Source organism: Botrytis cinerea, chromosome 4, assembly GCF_000143535.2.
Source record: "Botrytis cinerea B05.10 chromosome 4, complete sequence".
In the NCBI taxonomy this organism is placed as follows: domain Eukaryota; kingdom Fungi; phylum Ascomycota; class Leotiomycetes; order Helotiales; family Sclerotiniaceae; genus Botrytis; species Botrytis cinerea.
This window is the reverse complement of record NC_037313.1, coordinates 1,839,683-1,858,826: the sequence shown is the minus strand read 5'-3', so window position 1 is coordinate 1,858,826 and position 19,144 is coordinate 1,839,683. Positions and strand designations below refer to the sequence as shown.

Sequence of the window (19,144 nt, the reverse complement as noted above, 5' to 3'; positions counted from 1 at the left end):
CGTGAGCATCATCAGCACCATCAGCGCCATCACCACCACCACCACCACCACCACCACTGCCACCACCGCCACCACTACCACCACCATTAGTCCCTATCTTGTTAGCACCGCTGGTTCTAAATCTTCGCATCCTTTAGTGTTCCTCAGCTGGACCAGATATTCAATAGCCATCCTCGCCTCCCCCACACGCGAGTCAACACGATCAGACAGGCGTGTGTGTGCTCTCCGGCCAAGCCACAAATCAATCCATCGTAAATAAATGCTCCATGCTCAATACTCAATACTCATCAGTACTCAATACTCAATACTCAATACTCAATACTCAATACTCAATACTCAATACTCAATAATTACTCAATACTGAGCACTGTCTCTGGAACCACCAGATTCTTGCCCGAGTGCTCCGTCTGTATGGTTCGATCTCCTACATGCTTAGTTTGTTTAGTTGCGTGATTTGACATCATTTCTATTGCTTTCTTTTTCTCCCCTAGACAATACAATACACAATACAATACAATACATGCCTACATGGCCAGCCAGACTGTACATACATAAGTTATTTTTATCCATTACCGACCGTATTCCTCAAAAAAGAAGAGCTCTCTGAAAATATCTCCGACAATGAGGAAAGGATCGGAATTGGCTATTGACATTGACATTTATTCCATTTGCATTTACATTTACATTTACATTTACATTTACATTTACATTTACATTTACACTGCCATTGCCACCGCCATCTCCCATCGCCGTCACTGCCACCAATCCAAATCTTCATTCTTTCTCATGCCAACAACAATTAGGAGACCCCCCCCCCAAAGTTCCCGAAAAGTTAACGCCTCCTATCTCATTTTGAATGTTATTTTAATACGCCCAATTTATTTATTGCCTGCATGTGCATATGCAAGCTAGATGCAGCAGCCTTGCTTTCGCATCGGCAGTGAAAGCAGGCGCGCGGTCCATACGTGAAAGGTGATTGGTGCAAGTCTCCAGACTCCTGGGAATCATGCAAAGATGGACCTGTTTCTCCCATCGCTCTACCCACGATTGTCATGATATCACGACATTTTATGGCGCTCTTCGGCATCCAAATCTGAAGGTCACACTCTCCCCATCTGGAAACTTAGATTCAACGGTTGTTAGATCTTCCTTAGCACTCCCTAGGCACACTTTAGAAGACACGGGAAGGTGTAGCAAGCAAGGGAAGGAGTGAGCCGTGGCCCGTATGATCAGGAGCCTAGAGAAATGGTAGGCGATAACATCCTAGAGGAATACCAAGGCAATTAAGGATTTAGTAAACTTTCTAGCGAGTTTGGTTCAGATTAGTCGTGGTGGACGTTGAAGATTACTCTTCATGCTGCCGATGATACACGCAATCATACGCCAATGCGAGACGCTGACTCGTTGGTTGGGCGTGAGGGAGGAGGGAGACTTTACCACGGAGAACTCAGAAGCAGTGTTGAGCGTCGGAGAACCCGATGCAGCTAAAGTATATTGCCATCCAGGCCAAATCACTCGGTACAAACTTCAGAAGACCGTTTCTGCACAGTAGGATGAAAGGCTAATAACACGCCGGACACACTCGTACTGTGCACTACTACATATTATACTCCTACGATACCCATACCAGCCGCATACTATCCTCATACTATCCTCATACTATTCTCACACCACCCTCACCATCCTCGTACTATCCTCTGCACCCTTTAGCTATCCTCGGTACAGCCTTGATTGCCAGGATCAACACTAGGCTCTTCTAGGCTTGTTCCAGGCCTTATTATTATTAGAGTTTTAGACTCCATGTGCTAACCCCCTTGTTTCCAGTCATTTCTTTTTTTTCCTTCTCTTTTGAACTCTCTGCAGCCGTGCTATGGGGTGGGTGTGGACTATACATGTATCGGCACGGACACAGACTCAGTCACAATTGGGAATCCCGCAACTACCGCCTTTTCTCGCTTTTTAATCCTTATCCATCGATCCCTCGTCTCGCCTGACGGTCTGAGCCGTCTCGCCTGATATCTTCCGCTACCAAACCACATCTCTGATACTTTGATTCTACACAATTATGGCGCGTTCCCCAATTCGATCTCTTGGGGATACCAAACCCTCATGGCCGGGTTCATGTTTATGACATAATAGGTTAGATCCCTACCAATCGACTGGGTGTGGGACTGTCCCCTCTTCTTCAGCCTCGTGCTCACCAATTGTTCAACTCAAGCAGCCATGGGTATCCTCGAGCCTCGATTATCAATAATCTCTCCATCTCCTTCTAGAAGCTATTGTCGAGCTAGTTCAGAAAGGATATTCCCTCCAGTCTCGCTCGAAACAAACTGCACGATGCATCCGTATCAGCTTATCAGCACAATAGGGCCAACGAAAGCCAAAAAAATAAAATAAAATAATTAGATCGTGGCCAAAATGAACGGGACCTTCCCATCCAACGGATCAATGCTTAACCAAGGAAACGTTCCAACTCGGATAGGGACACCATCATTGCTGCACGCAGCCTTACCATCTGAAAACATAAGTGTGCAGCAGCAGCTGAATCCGCAGGAGTCGCCGTTCAGAAGTATCAAATTTTCATGGCTCAGGTCATGTCCCCTGATGTAGGGCGTCGCCAGGGGCGTCAGACTTCAATTATCAAACTTTAATATGGCCGATGCGAAAAGCTGTTCATGATCCTGCAAACCCCTCCTCCAATGCTCACTTCTTACCCCGTACATTTATCTAGATGACGCCCGGGGGGACACGGAACATAGACGCAACTGAATGTAATCTCAGACAATCCTCTTTCTTTGAACCACCGGGAATCTTGAAGAAGGATGGGCTCTGGTGACAACAGAGGAACTGCTACATATCCATTGCAACATCTCTACGTGTATGAAACTCTCTCCCGTCTTTTCCAAATCATCTGCGAGATTTGGTGTTCCTCGCAGGGCTCACACTGTTACTTCGTACATAAGAACCTGTACACAACGTAGTCACAACATCGGCAAGCCCGTCGCTCGTCACCTATCTTACACGTAAGAAAGACCAGGTAGATCTCATCAAACACAATTTCACAAGTCTTTTCAATTTTTGCAACCTCCACGCCTATGTCGTACTCAACACGTACATTACTATAAGAGATGGGTCCGATATATTAACTCGCTGCAAAGCTCACGAGAGACGGACATTGGCATACTTGGGTGCCTCCTTACTAGGCCTACTATTTGATCACAGTCTAATATGAAATCAATATGCAAACAAACGCAAGAAGCGGAAAGATCAACTTTTTGTTTGTTTGGTCGTTTATCGGATTCCTTCCCCCCTCCTTCCCTCCCCTTTCACCACCGCCTCCGCCTTAGCCACTCCCTGCGAACGGAAAGTAGTCAAAAAGAGGATCGAGGCTACCGAAGAATGCACTGGTCGCAGTAACATGAATTTTCTAGTCACAATCAGGGGTATCTGCGGCTACCAAAAAATGAAACTTTGGTGTCATGATGGAAGCTTATGGATCAAACATCGATAGTTTTGGAGATCACCCAACTCAAGAGAAAAGTCAAAATCAAAAACACGCTTCTACCCCCAAAAAGTGAGGCGTGCGAGATTTCGCGCCATAAAGGGAACGGACGAGTCTCGGATAATCTCATCATCTTATCTCATCATCACGTGTTGAATGTCTGTCGAAGCAGCAGCAGCAGCAGAAGCAGAAGCAGAAGTCTTGCGATGTTTGGGATCGATGTGGTCAGATTCTGCGACTCTGACATTCTGACATTCCGACATTCCTCAACGCAACTCAACTCAACCAAGTACGACCTGCCCAGGGACACCGTCATACCATACCTCTAATTCGTATATCTCGGGCAACTCTGGAAGATTACTCACCTTGTCATCACACACGAGACGACTCGAGACTGTGGAAGTTAAGATCCGTACGATCCTACATGCTCATCCTGCAACCCCTTGGACGACTGAACGAATAAACCAAAGTTGCCAGAGACGTTACAAGTTTGGAAAATGCGCCGAAGACTTTGACAAAAGTTCTTGGTTCACTCATCCGTCTTGCCTCATGTGAACCCTTCCGTTCTTGGTGCGCACAATCTCAGCCACCACCTGTTCGTAATTTACTAATCGCCGTCAATATTTCAAGGTTCGCTTTGCATATCACTATCTAAAGAAATATCCCCCTCCCCCCCAACATCGCTCTTCTTCATTTGTCCGTTTTTTGATCATTTCTGCTATCTTGATATTGCATTACCAAGCCATCCAAAGGTCTGGGGGGCCAATTTCAATATTGGAAGCCCGGGAGTTGCGGCATGAAGTTTTCCGCATGCTTTGATCGTCCAGTTTTCATTTCTCGTACCGGTATCATTACCATCGGACGATGAGATGAACCGTTGTTATCTACTCCATTCTTTGAAAAGTTTATTGAATCAGGGATAATCCCATTATACTTTTCCAAGGCATCTTTGTTTCAAACTGGATGTCCCTGCATTTTTGCGCTACGTCGCGGTATCGAAAACACACGTCTCGGAATTAATCATCTATGCGAATTAATCATCTATGCGGCAAATGAATTACGAGGTGCTTGCATACGATAAATCCCAAGGCAATATATTACTTTGCACGGCCGGACTCGGAAGAATTTCAGCCAACCTCATACTTCACGACATATTATCGATATTGATAAATGTGACGTATATACCAGAAAGGTTACATGGAATCTTCCATACTGGACAGGTTCGCGAATCAAAGTTTCTGTTGGATTCGGAGATACTCAACGTGTTACTCAAAACGCTTGGTCCTCGAATTCTTTCTTCTTTTCCAAGCGATGTGCAGAATCGAGCATGCGGTTCATCTTCAAAGTGTGGTTTCACAACTGCTTACTTGATACTTGAGACTCGAGTCGACAGAAGACGAAGGAACATTAAATACCTATGGAATGCTCCGGGGCTCGAGCCCGCATTTCGGAGCAATGTCTATGCAGATGTGTTGAAATGAGTGAACGTCAGTTCTTGGCGAATGAATGATAGTTCCATACTTTCATCCATCTCCACACAATGGTAATATTTGCGTGGACGAGTTCACCCTATTCATTACATGAAAATGTTCAAATGCAACGACGATATAGAATGAGTCACATAACTTCCTGCAGTCCTGCGGTTTCCCGAATTTTCTAGCTCTTTAGTCGAGATGCATTTTAATCTCATCATTGTCGTCCAATCATTACCTCTCATTCTTTTCTCCATTCATTACATACATCCCATCAAACCACATAAATCTATACCATGCACGTGGCGACACAACAACTAATCTCCAGTACGATTCATCACCACACAAGCAGACGGATCCCCACATACTCATCCTATCACCACAATAGTGAAAACCAGTCTTCCTTTCAAAAGATCCGCTAATATTGCCAATCATCACGCCTTCCAAGGTAAACGAGGCTCAAAGTCGCCATCCATGTATGCAACGGACTGTCAAAATGGTGTGGTAGGTGCAACACGTGCTACGCGTGTTTTGGGTGAGTACTGCATGCTTTTTGCGCGGGGAGGCGTGGTTGCAGATGTGGATGTGGATGAGATGTAGATGTAGTGAGTGGAGGATGGAGTGAGTGGTGGATATAAGTTGTGTGCGATGATGTGTATAGTTGGTTTGGTGATGCTGTAATGAATGGATGGAGTGGGATATGTGGTGTGATGGGGAGTGATTTATTTGTGTCTGTGTTTGTGTTTGTGTTTGTGGTTGAGGTTGAGGTTGAAGGGGATGAGTATGGGGATGAGGATGAGGATGTACTAAGTAGCATTGGCCTGACCTGACTTGACTTGACTTGTGGCGAGGCAAGGCAAGGCGAGGTGAAGTAAGAGGTAGGAGATAGGAGATATACTGAGCTATAACATGAGAATAGTAGTAGTAGTAATAGGAATAGTAATAGTAAACTGAAAGAACAATACATCCATCCATCTACCTATCTACCTATCTATCTAACAATCAACCCCTTCCACTTCATACAAAATCCCGATTAATATACACTTCACAATAATTTCTCCATCTCCATCTCCATCGATTTATCGATTTATTCATCAATCAACTTGTAAACTCATTCATCACCTCTCTCGAGTTATCATACATCTGGCTGGGATGTTGTTTGTAGAGTTTTTTTTGGGGGGGGGGGGGGGGGGGGGGTTGGGAATTTTGGTACTTGGGAGTTCGTTTTGTGGAGGGTGTAGGGAGGGGAGAGGGAGAGGGAGAGGGAGAGGGAGAGGGAGAGGGAGAGGGAGAGGGAGAGGGAGAGGGAGAGGGGAGCTTGGAAAAGAAAAGATAGAATATAGAATATAGAATATAGCACACGCGGCTTTGCATCCGTCTAGATACCATATCCATATCCATATCCATATCCATATCCATATCCATATCCATATCCATATCCAGATACATACTTGGGCTTGGGCTGTGGTTTGATGAGGATGAGGATGATGAATTACAATTTACAATTTACAATACAACTTCCCCCTTCCCCTTCCTCCGTTCTTTCCTTTCATATTCCTTTTTTTTTTTTTTTGTTTGCTCTTCTCTCTTTTTATATATACCCATTCATCTATTCAGTCATCCATCCATCCAATCAGTCACACACACACACACACACATATATATATAAACTTCACACATCACACGTCACCCATGATCCATCACCCATCCAATCATATATATACAAACCTCACAAATCACACATCACACACCACCCATCAAACTTCAAATCCCCAACACGATCTAATCCGCAGCTCCGCCCCCTCCGCCCTCTCCCCCTCTCTCTCCCCCCCCAAAAGGAGAAAAAGAAGCGAAAAAAGAAGATCATCTCCACTTTTCTCTTTTTCTCCCTTCCCTTCCTCTTCCTCTTCCCCTTTTCCACCCTAACATCTCTCTCCTCCGTACCACCTACCATCTACCATCTTCTTTCCTCCCAGAAACCCCCATCCAATTCTAATTTATATATATATATATATATATATTTTTTTTATTAAAAAAAAAGTAATCCATCAAACCCAAATCCAAACCCAAACCCAAACCCAACTCCAAAATTCTCACCAACAATTTACCAACTAACCAACCAACCAACCTACCGACTAGGTATCTCCCCAATAACACCACAACTCTAGCAAATCCTTAGTTAGTCCCATCATCTAAACTACCCAACCTAATTCTTATCATTCACCTCCCATTTTGACTCTGACACCCTCATACTCTGACACTCTACCGTTCCTACAGTCTCTACAAACTCCACTCTCACAATTCCACAACTCAAGATTCCGCCATCCATCTACTCACCAATTCACCATTACATACAGACATATAGGTATATAGGTATATATAAAATCTCGTTTCTTATTCATTGATCGTATTCGTATATTTGTACTGACTGCGTGAACTAATCCTAGATATACCACTTCTGCTTCCACTTCCACATCTACTTCTACTTCTTCAGCTCTGTTTATCCCATCCATCCAATCTCATCTCCCCCAATCCAGCTGAAACCAACCCACTGCTCCATATATTCGTGATTCTCAACTTGAGAATTACATCCATTTCATACCTTTGACTTTGAATTCATCTCAACCAGTCAATCAATCTAACAGTAAATACCTATCTAGCCAACAACCGATGCCTTCAATGCTCGGTCTCTTGTATCTACCATAATCTCTAATCATTCCGCTTCGTCATCTTCCTCTATCCTTTACTCTGGACTCAAGATTCAAAGTGAATCATTTGATTCCAATCTGTCGAGACCAGGTCCTCAGTAGACCAGTACACCATTCTTCTACCCCGGACCCGCACCCGCACCCGCACCCGCACCACAAATCCACATTCCCATATTCACTTTGCCATTTCCCCTCTTTCTGTCCTCCCCTTAACCGCAAATCCACACTACCCTATCAAAACATCTAACATACAACATACAACACCTCTAAACCCACCATTCAATTTCCACGGTAAAACTAAAGCTCAAACCCAAATAACCCCAAAGCACCGAACCATGCACCCAATCCAATAACGCCCCTCAAATTCCAGTATTCCTACACCCATCAATACATCCCACGCATAAAACACGCCAACATCTAATCCATACAATCCCCCAAAAGTTACCAAAAATAATCAAAACTCTTTAAATGATCAAAACGCTAATGACAGTGGTATATGCTATGATTGAAAAATTGCCTTCAATGAGTTCATCCCATCCCATTCGATCCATTTATAAACCTTCCATCCCTTTCCTTCCCTATCATTGACGCTAAATATGAAAATTCATCCACTTATCCATCTCCCATTCATTCATTCGTGTCAAACTTCAAACTTTACATGCCCGATAAAAGAGTCCCGCCGATATTTCGACACCAACCACACTGACCAGAGACAACCAGGATAGTGTATCTCATCCAATATTGAGGTACCTAAAGTGATAAATCATGAAAAAACCTCAGTTTCAAAAGGCTACTTTCCCATTACTATTAAACCGATTATTCATATAATGCGATGGGCTTAACATGATAGTCGGTCCATCATTAACACCCAACTGAGAAGTCATGGTACCAGCTCTTGATCCATTTGACAAGTAAGTATCCGCGCGCTCATAAACATTGCCATTAAACATTGCACCAAAAGAAACACTCTGTGGGGTGGATGGAACAGTTGCTTGAACTGCTGGTCCCAATGCTGCACTCTGAGGAGTCATCGGTAAGGGGACTTGGGAGGCAGGTGATTGTGTTGTATATGAGCCATTCGAAACGCCATTTGCTTGTCTATTTGCCAAGAAACCCCATGGTGATGCCGTAATCATTGTACCTGTTTCTTTGATGGCCTTTTGAAGAGGTCTGAGAAGAACAATAATTTCATTTGGGATGAAGCTGATTACGCCTTTCACTTCCCTGACCTTGGTAACTAAATCAAGGTATGACTAAACTTATTAGTAAATAGTGGTGGGTTATCATAATTAGGTATACTTACATCTACCATTGCCCAACATATCTCCCAGAACCCCTTTTGTTCTCTGATTTCAGGATCCTTCAATTTAATTTGTGATAGGCGAGATTTAAGCGCATCCGCTATGTACAACGCGTGCGTGCATTTGTGTATTAATACTTGCCAATACTGTTTACCGTGCTCTGCATTACTTGAAATTGCACTCTTTTGCATGGATCCGAGGAAATGGGCGTTAACATTTGGAAGAGTTTTGAGGGCCATTTCTGATGTTTGCTGTAGGCGAAGAAATATTTTTTCGAAGATTTTATCCTCCTCGGTAAAGTCTCCCGCCATACGCCCACTGGTGCCTGTCGAACCGAATGATTCTCCAGAGCGTGGCGTAGCGCTTGTCATAGTTGCAGAGCGCCCATTTCCACCGACAAATGGTGGGGGAGCATCTATCGCTACTCGTAGATTATTTGAATGTTGAATGACAGTAGCACTTCTCGTTCTAAAGTTTGTGCCAGGCCTCTCTCGTGTCGGAGTAACTGATCTGTCTCTGATTGGATATCCTGCCTCGTGATTACTTCGTGGATATCTACCAGATCGGCTTTGTCCAGGAGGAAACAAGCTCGCGCCAGCATTTCGTACTTCCGCTACGCTTCCGTATAATTGAAGTAGTAGCGTCCGAATATATCGAGGGTCGCCATTAATAAGAAGAATTTCGACATTTTGTGATAATTGAGCACACACGTGAATGTATGCACCGACACAAGTCAAACAGGCACGTTTCACGTTTTCGTTTGATCGGGGAGAAGCTTCCTCGTCTTCCTCCGAGTAAGAATCATAACGTTGAACATCCTGATCTAGCTCTTCTACATGTGTTTTGGCGTTGTAAAATACCCTCTCTAACGTTGACTTCTTCTCGCCAGGATTCCGAACCAGACCGATCAGGGTTTCAATAAGAGGATGGACTTGAAACAAAGCGTACAATACACCTTTAGCCCCTTCAATAATAGGATCTGGGGAAGTAGATTCTCGTTTGCGTTCCGGTAAGCTTGATAAGCGGCGGACGTAGGTTGCTCTCTGGCCCGCCGAATCTGCCGGGCTTGCTGGGCTAGTCGTATTGCCATTAGACCCAGTACCATTACCCTGCATTGCAGATCCATGACTGAGACCCCTGTTGTGAAGACTGTAACGATTCGATTTGTTCGTCTCGTCGACCGTCCCTAACTCCGCCGCTTTCCTTGAAACAATACCCATTCGTCGTGAGCGATCCGTTGAAGAGCGGTCCGGTCGATCGCGATTAGCCTGTAAAAGGCCCTCGCTGTTGCTGCGAACCCTTTCATTCGTGCTTCCAATTGTGAGAGGCATTACGCCAGGTCGTCGGAGCGCTGCGTTTTGTTGCGAGAAGCCTCTTTGGTGTGATCTAGAAGGTATAGGAGGTGGTCGAGGTTGAGCTGGCGATGGGGGAACGCCGTCGACCTTTATGGGGAAACGACCACTCACAACACGCTTCATAGTAGGCCGTGGAGTCTCGGTACCCTCACTTGATTCTTCTCCGCCAGATTCGGTTTCGGGTCGACCCATGGCTTTGGACCTCAAGAATCTCTTGATCTGTGTTGTGACAGTAAGATCATCTATCTCACCTTCTGGGAAAGGACCGCCGTTAGGAGAGTTTAGAGCTTGCGCTTGAAGAATCTCTTTAGGCGGGAATCTCAGGGGATTCCCATCCAATTTCAGGATTTGAAGAGATGTCATATCTGCTACACATAAAGGAAGTTCCTCAATCCTGTTCCTTTGAACGGACAAAACTTTCAATGATGACAAATTTATAATGTCTGGTGGCAGAGTCCGTAGCTTATTTCGTCCGAGGTCGAGAATTTCGAGGAAGTTTAACTGGCATATCTAAAACGAAGTCAGCGTCTTTGAGCTTGCCTACGCCATTTTGACATTGCATACTGCTGGTGGGAATTCTCGAATGATATTGTTTCGAAGGTTCAGATATCGTAACGAGGTACATTCTGCGAACCTGGCGGGGAATGTTTGGATCTCGTTGTGGGATAACGCAAGTCTGTACCATGAATATGTATTAGTTTTGCCATTAAACAATATAATTAATTTCCGAGATGCTAGAAAGAGCTCAACATGTGAGACAAGTTCCAAGCCTTCTGCAAGGAATGAAAGATTATAAATACCGTACGAGCTCGACTTTTATGATGTCGACAACCTCTTCCGGAAATCTTTGTATACGTCTATGGCTCAAATCAATTGTGACTCCTGGCTTCAGCTCGTTGCTGACAGCGCTCGACTCTGCAGCTTTCACTATATTCTCCTCCAAAGCCTTATTCATAGATTCCCGTACTAAGGCGACGACTTGCCCTTGCGATGGCGGAACTTTGGAAGATAGCGAAGAGTTCGACTGAGCATGCCGAAGGGTAGGACCACGTCGAGATGCGCTCAGATTTTGTGGTCTAGGACCCGGACTTGGAGCTGGCATGCCATTTTCGAATTTAGGCCGACCTGACGACATTATTGCTGCTCCAAGGGGAGGACCAGTGGGACCCATGATATCTTCCACTCCAACCTTTTCAGTTATGTTGTCGATGTTTCTTGTAAGATGTGGCTGAGGATGTTTCAACACTTGCTTGTTTCGCGAAAAAGGGACCAGACCCTTATCAATTCGATGGGAACTACTTAAGAATCCGAGCCTTTGAATGGGCGGTAAAGTTGAGAATTGGTCGAGAAGAAAGGACAAGCAGCATAATGAGGGGTTTATGTCCTATGTAACACCATGCATCCGTAATTTTTTCAAGAAGGGGTGATATTCGAGGGTCTTCTGTCTCTTTTCTATCGCAATTGAACTGCTTGTTGTCACATTGATCATTTCTCTAGCATCATGATTTTCGGTTAAGCTTTCTCGAAATAGGTAAGCGTCGGCTTAAAATTGATGCAGGTACCGATATGTTTAATAAAATATGCATTTCTACCTTTTATTTTGAGTACGACAGCAGTGTAACCTTGGAATATACATCTACATACTTTCATGGAGGGAACACGTTAAAGTCAGAAGACAATTGAGACTGCAGAGTTTTTCATCCATCTTGACCTGTCTTCATTGCTGTCTGTATTCCATCAAAAGGGCTAGACAGGTTCTTGACAACACCTGCCTGCTAGATACATTTTGACATCGTTCCTCCTCCAGCTTCACTTGATCCTTTCAGGTGGATCTTGATGGTTTGATGATAGATAGTCATTGATGGATCTCGGATGATACTAAGCCTTTGATTTCCAATCCGTTCCATAATACACTTCACTCCATTTGCTGTGTTATACAGAACCCCAGAATATCTTCTGCTGGAGGCTGAATCGCCAAATAAAACGAGCAAAGACATTGTGAGAAACCAAGAGTAAGGATTTGTTTCTACTGACAAGAAGGCTTTCGGTCTGTACACACTTCAAGAGTCTAACTGATCACTTTTCTTCTGATACATTACAATAACAAACCATTACAATCACGCAACTCTCCAAGACCTCTCTGAATCCTTACAAAATGCCCTTGTCAAGGACCCTTTCAAGATCTGATTCTTGTGTTGACATTGACTTTACATTGCGCCGTATATTCAAAAAGACCTCATTCAGGTAGTGCCCCTTGGTAATACTTCCCAAAACATGAGCTGAAATTCCTCAGGCCCTTGCAGCGAGAGGTCATCGTTGCGGCACTAGATGGACACGATGTTTTCATACAGGCTGCCACTTCATTTGGGAAAAGTTTATGCTTTCAACTGCCAGCAGTGATCGATCAAGGGAGTAAGTCTCGACGCCTGTTTTCATCCATTTGTCAGTGCCAATACTTACGCCTTCAGTAACCATTGTTATCTCGCCATTACTTTCATTGATGGTAAGTCAAAACCGGCCATGCGTTTTTCTATACTTACATCAAGTTAGACTGATCAAGTAAATGCCTTGCAATCTGCAGGAATCGTAGCGGGTACCATTAATGGAAATACAGCTTGGCCCGAACGACAACGACTCCTTGCGGACCTTGAATCTGGCCACCCCCTAACAAGACTTTTGTATGTGACCCCTGAGTATTGCTCTACAGACAACTTCCGCAAACATCTTCGAACCGTGCATGAACAGCGAGAGCTTGCTAGGATTGCCGTTGATGAAGCACATTGCATTAGCGAATGGGGCCATGACTTTAGAAAGTCCTTTAAGAATCTCTCCTGGTTCCGACAGACATTTCCGGATATACCCATTATTTGTTTAACGGCAACAGCTACGGATCAAGTACGAAAAGATGTTATAGGCACTATGGGTCTCTCGGAAACAAACTTGAAAGTTTTTAGAATGACAACGAACCGCGAGAACCTTCATTATGAAGTGAGATTCAAATCAGATGAATCCGACCACTTCAATGATTTCTTACATTGGCTCAAGGGAGTTCATAGAAATCGAATGGAAAACCCAGAACGTCGGGCTGAACTAGAACAGAAGCGCGAACGCTTGGATAATGTATCAGGAATTATCTACACTCTTTTCAGGCAAGATTGTGAGAACCTCGCGTCTAGGTTGAGACATAGCGGAATAGGAGCCAGGGCCTATCATGCCGGACTCACTCATGAAGAAAAGACCGAAACATTAAATCGATGGATCAATAATGATAAGGGCTATGACGTGATAGTTGCAACAACTGCCTTTGGTATGGGCATAGACAAGGAAAATGTACGTTTTGTCATTCATTGGCAAATTCCAAAATCTTTCGAAGGCTTCTACCAAGAGGCTGGACGAGCCGGAAGGGACGGAAAGGCCAGCATACATATCATGTATTACAGTCGCGAAGACCGTGATCGAGCATACAACAGAGTTTCTCGAGATGCCAAAGAAAGAGTCAATCTAGAAGCTAGGATTAATAGCTTGAAAGCTTTGGTTTCATACTGCGAAGAAACCGATGAGTGTCGACACAAGCTGATCTGCAAATACTTCGGAGAGAATGAAGTCCCTGCCTGTGATTATGCTTGTGATTGGCACAAAGACGTGAAAGCTTTGAAGAGAGCAAAGCTCAACAATCTGATGACCGAAGAATTTGTAAGCACGCAAAGAGAACAAGGCCGCTTCGACAATGGATATGATGAATACGATTGATCATAATGTCTTTGTCTTGCTAGCTTGTCATGGTCATGATCATGGGCAAGTACTGCTCACATTTGGTACATGCATGTTTGGAATACCATTGCCTCAGTTATCTCCCAGGGATTTTACTTTGAAGAAACGATTGCTACAAGCAGGTATCATACCCATGGAAAAACACGAATGAAAGAACCTATGTTCCCTCACTAGCTATCCTTTGAGGGCATTGAAAGATGATTCATGTTGGAAAAAAAAACCAATTAGTATTAATGGTGAGAGGCTATATATTCTGTTCTTTCGACCACCAACATTGCCACTCAATTCAACAAGATCACTCGCTTTTCATTCCAGCAACCCATCTTGCTTACCATCTATCTCAGCACGAGCTTCAGTTCTCGAATTCGAACAACATTAAGTGCTTTCACCATGAGTAACGATATTCCCAACGATTGGTTTCTGGTCAAACTGACTCGATGGGAAAACGGCCATGAGACTAGTTCAGCTCTCCTTCCTGTGAATATTTCTGCCGGTAACACATCGTCTGGCCTCAGAAATGGACTTGAGGCTATTTATAAGCGAATTTGGGATTACTTTACTGTTATCGAGAAAGATGGAAATTCCTCCGACCGAACGAATCTCCCTTCGGGAGCAGCCCTTAGACAAAGTGATGGTATCGAAGGTTTGAGCGTTGACTGGCAAGGGCTTTCGGCTGGCGACTGGCCGTCGCAGCGGACTCTTGTTACGGAATTTAACCTTCCTGGAATCGTAAGACATTGAAATTTCTCGTTTTCTCTTTCTCGTATTTTCATTCGTCGATCCATCTTCTCCAGAAACAATATAACAATGGGGAAAGCTAACTTGATGACCTTGGTATAGCGGGGAAGATTATCGATGAATAACAATGCAGTGATCCATTGCATTGTCAAAGACAGCAAACTCGACGGGATTGCCTGGTGCCCTCCAAAAAACTAGAGCATTTCAGTCTAGGACCAGGGGCATGACACAAACTGGAAGTGTTTACGAGCGCGGGCTTCCAAAACCCGAACCTCATTTCTGCAGTGCATTTGTTGTCTCGAAGGATTTATGAGAAAGGAGGATCGGAAAGTATGAGGTTTTTGGGAGTGAAGAAAATAGACAAAAGCAATTTGAGGTCAACATCAATAACATAATGATCTCGTCTTGTCTAGTGGGTTTTGTTGACAAGTGGTAATATGTCTCAAGGTACAGAGACTTTTATGATTAAGAAAGCCTTACCTAAATTGTCAGCGGTAGATGCAATACCGCCTCCATGAAGCTTTCACTCTGCTTCTGTCAATTCCATTGAAACAAATTTGAATCCACCATCCTCAATGCAACTCCAAACCTGAAAATTGATATGTCTGCATCCCAAACCCTTCCCTGACATTACACCACCAGCCCAGAATTCAGGGAGCGGAACGGAGAAGCTCAGCTGGGAAACACACACTCTCTCTTCTGTCTCTAGCTCGAAAAGTCTGCTGTTGATTTAGAAAATTGACAAATGCTTTGCCTGTATTGTTGAATAAACATCTATAGATTGGTGAATCAAAAATATCAAATCATGGTATTATCTTCCTCTTTCCATTTACCTACACTCTCTACCCCCAGCGCGGTATAGCAACCTAATGTTTAGATACTAATAATACAATACAAGTACTTCGATTGGTCATGTGCTTGTTTTCATACCTGCTCTACGTAAAGTATCATCAATTCAAATATCGAAGAGGTAGTGTTTTAAGACCACAATATCTGCTCAGTGTCGGATTTATTATAGCAGTCGAGACTAATTTTTGTATAGACACCAATAGCGTGCACCAAAGGCAGTAGATTCTATTAATGCATTACATATCAATTTTCACACCCTCTTTTATGTATGTTATATGGGTAGTACCAAAAGACTCCGCAACATTTGAGACTTTCCCAATCTCACCTGAAGTCACCCATTGTGACACACTCCTATCTACTCCAATTAGAGGCCATGTAATAAGAATGTAAGGGGGTCATAAATCATCGTTCCCACATCCAATCCAAACGCCCCAAGAAATCAGAACCCCGGTCCATACTCCCAATTACCTATCAATCACCCTTTGGAAGAAATTGCTTTTCCGAAGTTTTCTTTCCATCCCTTCCAGTCACCGGTACAAGAACCCCTAACTTCCCATCCCTAATCGCCAATTCGATATCGGCACGACTATCATCATCTCCCACAAAGATTGAACCTCCTTTTCTGTCCGCCTTGGGAACATAATCTTTGTTCTGATTAAGATGCCAGCTTCTGTCAGCTCTTTCCTTTCTCACTTGTGCCGTAAGCAATATCCCAAAATTCGCTTTCTTCCCACCCCGTGCATCAATTTCTTTACGTTTGGCCTCGTACCAGCTCTCAGATTGTTCTTTCGGCCAGACGACTCTAGGATCAATATTACCCCAGATTTGCGTTTTGGCGGCGTTATCTGACTGGGGCATAATGTTCTGTTCTTTTTCAACCTCAGCTCTAGCCTGTGATTCTTTCTGTAAATCTAGATAATGGTCAAGAACGCTGGGGTCATATGTTAAGCAGCGCAATTGACGTTGATACTCGACAGTGTTGGGCTTGTAATCACCATAAAGTGGCGCGGTGTGCTTCGGCTCTTCCTCTTCTGTACTTTGTTGGTTCGGCCCATCTTGGTGTGATTGTGGAACTGTAGACTCCAACTCCCAAGAATTTTCGTCGGGTTGGAGAGGGACAAATTGATTCATTGCATTACTGATGATTTGTTGATGATGAAGTACTTTCTTAGACGGCGCCATCTTTCTTGCAACCATCGTTTTAGCTTTTCGTTCATCAACTAGACGTAATGCATCGCGGTTTTCACTTTCTGGGTCGAGGAATTGCATATTTTCAGCTGTGGTATCTAGATTAGATTTTGATGGTATAGGCTTTAATGGGTTCCTGGTCAAAGGAGCTGCTAGAAATGGGATCGTAGAAGAAACTGCCAGGAATTGTTCCTCGGCAACCTCGTTTCGGCTGAGTAGGGAAGCTTTGCTACTATGATTCTTATTCTCTGCAGAGGTAGATACTGTTTTAAGTGGTCGTCCATTGGGCGACAGCGGGGTTAGTGAAGACGACGATCCGTGCCCATGAACAAATTCACTCGCAGACACCTTTGCGACCATTTTTGCACTTTCCTGCATAATTCTGAGCTCGTCTTGTATTTGAGAGCCAGGACTATCGTCTTGTTCAATATCGAGTCGCTCCACGTCAGATTGCCAAATATTGACATCACTGTCAACTTTATCTGGCGACGGCGGTTCGTATTCAGGCGAACAGCTAATATTGCCTTCAAATTCATTTGGCGGTGGAGGCTCATACTCTGGCGACGATGGAAGTTCTGAGATTGATTGAATTATGGTTCGACTCTGAATGTTAGTTCTGAATCTGTTATATTAGACATATTCACTCAGCATTCAAGACAATGAACTTACACCTCCGGGTAACCATTCCTATCAGGTGCCTTGATTGTTCTCAATTGTGATTGAAAAAGGTTCCTCGATTTGGGAGAATGGGCCAAGTTTTCATCCCTGGGAGGTTGCGATCCTGGGTAAGATAGCCGGCGCTCCAAATTTAAAGTCTCCTGAGGTTTCGAGGTTGGTTTATCATTGTAATCTGACTGGACTGTAAAACTGTCTGGGAGTATTTGCTTATTATTCAAATCTCCGGGCTTTCTACCTCGTTTACGCTTCATTCCTTGCATGTCCTCGTCATACTTAACAGGATAAAGTCTTGTTTTCTTAATAGGCTTCGAGACTGGTCTTGACATGGCTGATAATTGTGCTTTGCTAGCAAGCTTAGACCTCTTGTTTTTCTCTGTCATCTCGTGCAGAGTACACATGACTCTATTGTCTTTGGTTTTACCCAACATGCTGTAAATCTGTTTGTTGCATCCAGGTATTTCACAAACACCGCCCTGCGATTGTCTCTCTGGTGAAAACTCTCTTGATGGTAGGCCATGTTTCCTAATACAATGGTTGCAGTACCAGTCACTATTTACTTTTTAGCAATTGTCGACTAGCACAAGGAATTTTTACATACGTGACGTCAGCCCCAACTGGTGGACGTGGCTTATGACAACTAGCATGCCATCGGGCTAAACATTTTGAGCAACCATATAAAGGATCAAGTGTGAGTTCTTCTCGTTTGCACACCAAACATTTTATGGCTTTGCTAGTAGTTGACAACGAGGCAGTTGAACTTGACTCGTCGAATTTGTCATCGGGCTGAGCTTGAAACTAACAAGTTAGCAAATTTCTTTGAACATGATAGTTCAAAAAAATTAGAGAAGAGAATTGATTTTGTCTCAGGTCTTTTCAGTCTATAAAGAGTCGTCATATGGCTTGCTTCAGCGGTTGTGCAATGAGCTATAAACCACCAATGTATGTCTTAACTGACTTCTACAGATGGTCAAATTCCTTTTGCAGCCATGTCAATCCCGCTTTCTATCACAGCCTTTGGTCATACATCTTGGGGCAATGTGATGTCTGACTCCGTATAGCAATAGTGTCCAAAGACATCAATTTGCCCTCATATTTTCATTGTTGAAGCTGATAGCCTTTAGCTAAAACAGTCTTGCCTGAAATGGAGGACGCCGCCAGGGTTTGATAATTGCGAAAGGTAGTATCATCGACCATGACAAGGAGACAGTATAACCAAAGCAGAACCAGAAGAAGCATTTTTGAGCACTCAGACCTTTTACCAGATATTCATCTTTGACATTTTTATGAAAGGCAAAAAGTGAGAGTTCCACATACACCTGCATTTCTTTTTATGCTTGAAAATGATTGGGATATGAAGTTATTGTCGAAGTGAGTTGCTGATTTGGTTGAAGCAGCCTGCTTGCTGTCAAAGTCCATGTTTTCTCGACAGAAACTTCAGAATATAACGATGAGAGTTCTAGTAATCCATTCTCAAATCTTCTCTCTCAACCGTATAGTTGTTCCCGAAGAATGAGGCATCAGGCTGTGTCGTGAATTGTGCTGAGATGTCAGATATATCAAACATGAATAAATAAGAGAAGAC

General features: G+C 43.7%; 4 protein-coding genes across 6 annotated transcripts; 2 read left to right on the top strand and 2 right to left on the bottom strand.

The window, feature by feature from the left end:
- Positions 1-8,341: 8,341 nt before the first annotated feature.
- Bcsog2 lies at positions 8,342-11,797 on the bottom strand. The gene is made up of 4 exons (XM_024692664.1): positions 11,139-11,797; positions 10,903-11,014; positions 8,986-10,848; positions 8,342-8,935 (listed from the first exon to the last, which is right to left on the bottom strand). The coding sequence occupies exons 1-4, from the start codon at positions 11,507-11,509 to the stop codon at positions 8,465-8,467; spliced, it is 2,817 nt and encodes a 938-aa protein (XP_024548443.1). The 5' UTR covers positions 11,510-11,797; the 3' UTR covers positions 8,342-8,464.
- Positions 11,798-11,963: 166 nt separating this feature from the next.
- Positions 11,964-14,279, top strand: BCIN_04g05350 (hypothetical protein). Its single transcript, XM_024692663.1, has 4 exons — positions 11,964-12,582; positions 12,632-12,750; positions 12,807-12,841; positions 12,889-14,279. Exons 1-4 carry the CDS (start codon positions 12,494-12,496, stop codon positions 14,086-14,088), a joined length of 1,443 nt encoding a protein of 480 aa, XP_024548442.1. The 5' UTR covers positions 11,964-12,493; the 3' UTR covers positions 14,089-14,279.
- Positions 14,280-14,452: 173 nt separating this feature from the next.
- BCIN_04g05340 (hypothetical protein) lies at positions 14,453-15,462 on the top strand. The gene is made up of 2 exons (XM_001546368.2): positions 14,453-14,838; positions 14,950-15,462. Exons 1-2 carry the CDS (start codon positions 14,500-14,502, stop codon positions 15,043-15,045), a joined length of 435 nt encoding a protein of 144 aa, XP_001546418.1. The 5' UTR covers positions 14,453-14,499; the 3' UTR covers positions 15,046-15,462.
- A 379-nt stretch (positions 15,463-15,841) lies between these two features.
- On the bottom strand, positions 15,842-19,124 carry BCIN_04g05330 (hypothetical protein). 3 transcript variants are annotated; one of them, XM_024692660.1, is made up of 4 exons: positions 18,877-19,124; positions 18,161-18,357; positions 17,554-18,111; positions 15,842-17,500 (listed from the first exon to the last, which is right to left on the bottom strand). In XM_024692660.1, exons 1-4 carry the CDS (start codon positions 18,976-18,978, stop codon positions 16,168-16,170), a joined length of 2,190 nt encoding a protein of 729 aa, XP_024548439.1. In that variant the 5' UTR covers positions 18,979-19,124; the 3' UTR covers positions 15,842-16,167. The 3 variants fall into 3 exon arrangements, with proteins under 3 accessions (XP_024548439.1, XP_024548440.1, XP_024548441.1); XM_024692662.1 differs by having other exon boundaries at positions 18,161-18,350; XM_024692661.1 differs by having other exon boundaries at positions 18,161-18,345.
- Positions 19,125-19,144: the final 20 nt, after the last annotated feature.

Excerpts from the sequence above, each read along its gene's own strand:
- Bcsog2 (XM_024692664.1), bottom strand. The coding sequence starts at position 11,509 with ATGGGTCCCACTGGTCCTCCCCTTGGAGCAGCAATAATGTCGTCAGGT. Across the intron at positions 11,015-11,138 it reads ATAAAAGTCGAGCTCGTACG|ACTTGCGTTATCCCACAACG; the intron begins GTATTTATAATC and ends TTCATGGTACAG. Across the intron at positions 10,849-10,902 it reads TTCGAGAATTCCCACCAGCA|ATATGCCAGTTAAACTTCCT; the intron begins GTATGCAATGTC and ends ACTTCGTTTTAG.
- BCIN_04g05340 (XM_001546368.2), top strand. The coding sequence starts at position 14,500 with ATGAGTAACGATATTCCCAACGATTGGTTTCTGGTCAAACTGACTCGA. Across the intron at positions 14,839-14,949 it reads AATTTAACCTTCCTGGAATC|CGGGGAAGATTATCGATGAA; the intron begins GTAAGACATTGA and ends ACCTTGGTATAG.
- BCIN_04g05330 (XM_024692660.1), bottom strand. The coding sequence starts at position 18,978 with ATGGACTTTGACAGCAAGCAGGCTGCTTCAACCAAATCAGCAACTCAC. Across the intron at positions 18,358-18,876 it reads GCATAAAAAGAAATGCAGGT|TTTCAAGCTCAGCCCGATGA; the intron begins GTATGTGGAACT and ends CTAACTTGTTAG. Across the intron at positions 17,501-17,553 it reads AGGAATGGTTACCCGGAGGT|AACTAACATTCAGAGTCGAA; the intron begins GTAAGTTCATTG and ends TAACAGATTCAG.
- BCIN_04g05350 (XM_024692663.1), top strand. The coding sequence starts at position 12,494 with ATGCCCTTGTCAAGGACCCTTTCAAGATCTGATTCTTGTGTTGACATT. Across the intron at positions 12,751-12,806 it reads AGCAGTGATCGATCAAGGGA|TAACCATTGTTATCTCGCCA; the intron begins GTAAGTCTCGAC and ends TTACGCCTTCAG. Across the intron at positions 12,842-12,888 it reads CGCCATTACTTTCATTGATG|ACTGATCAAGTAAATGCCTT; the intron begins GTAAGTCAAAAC and ends ACATCAAGTTAG.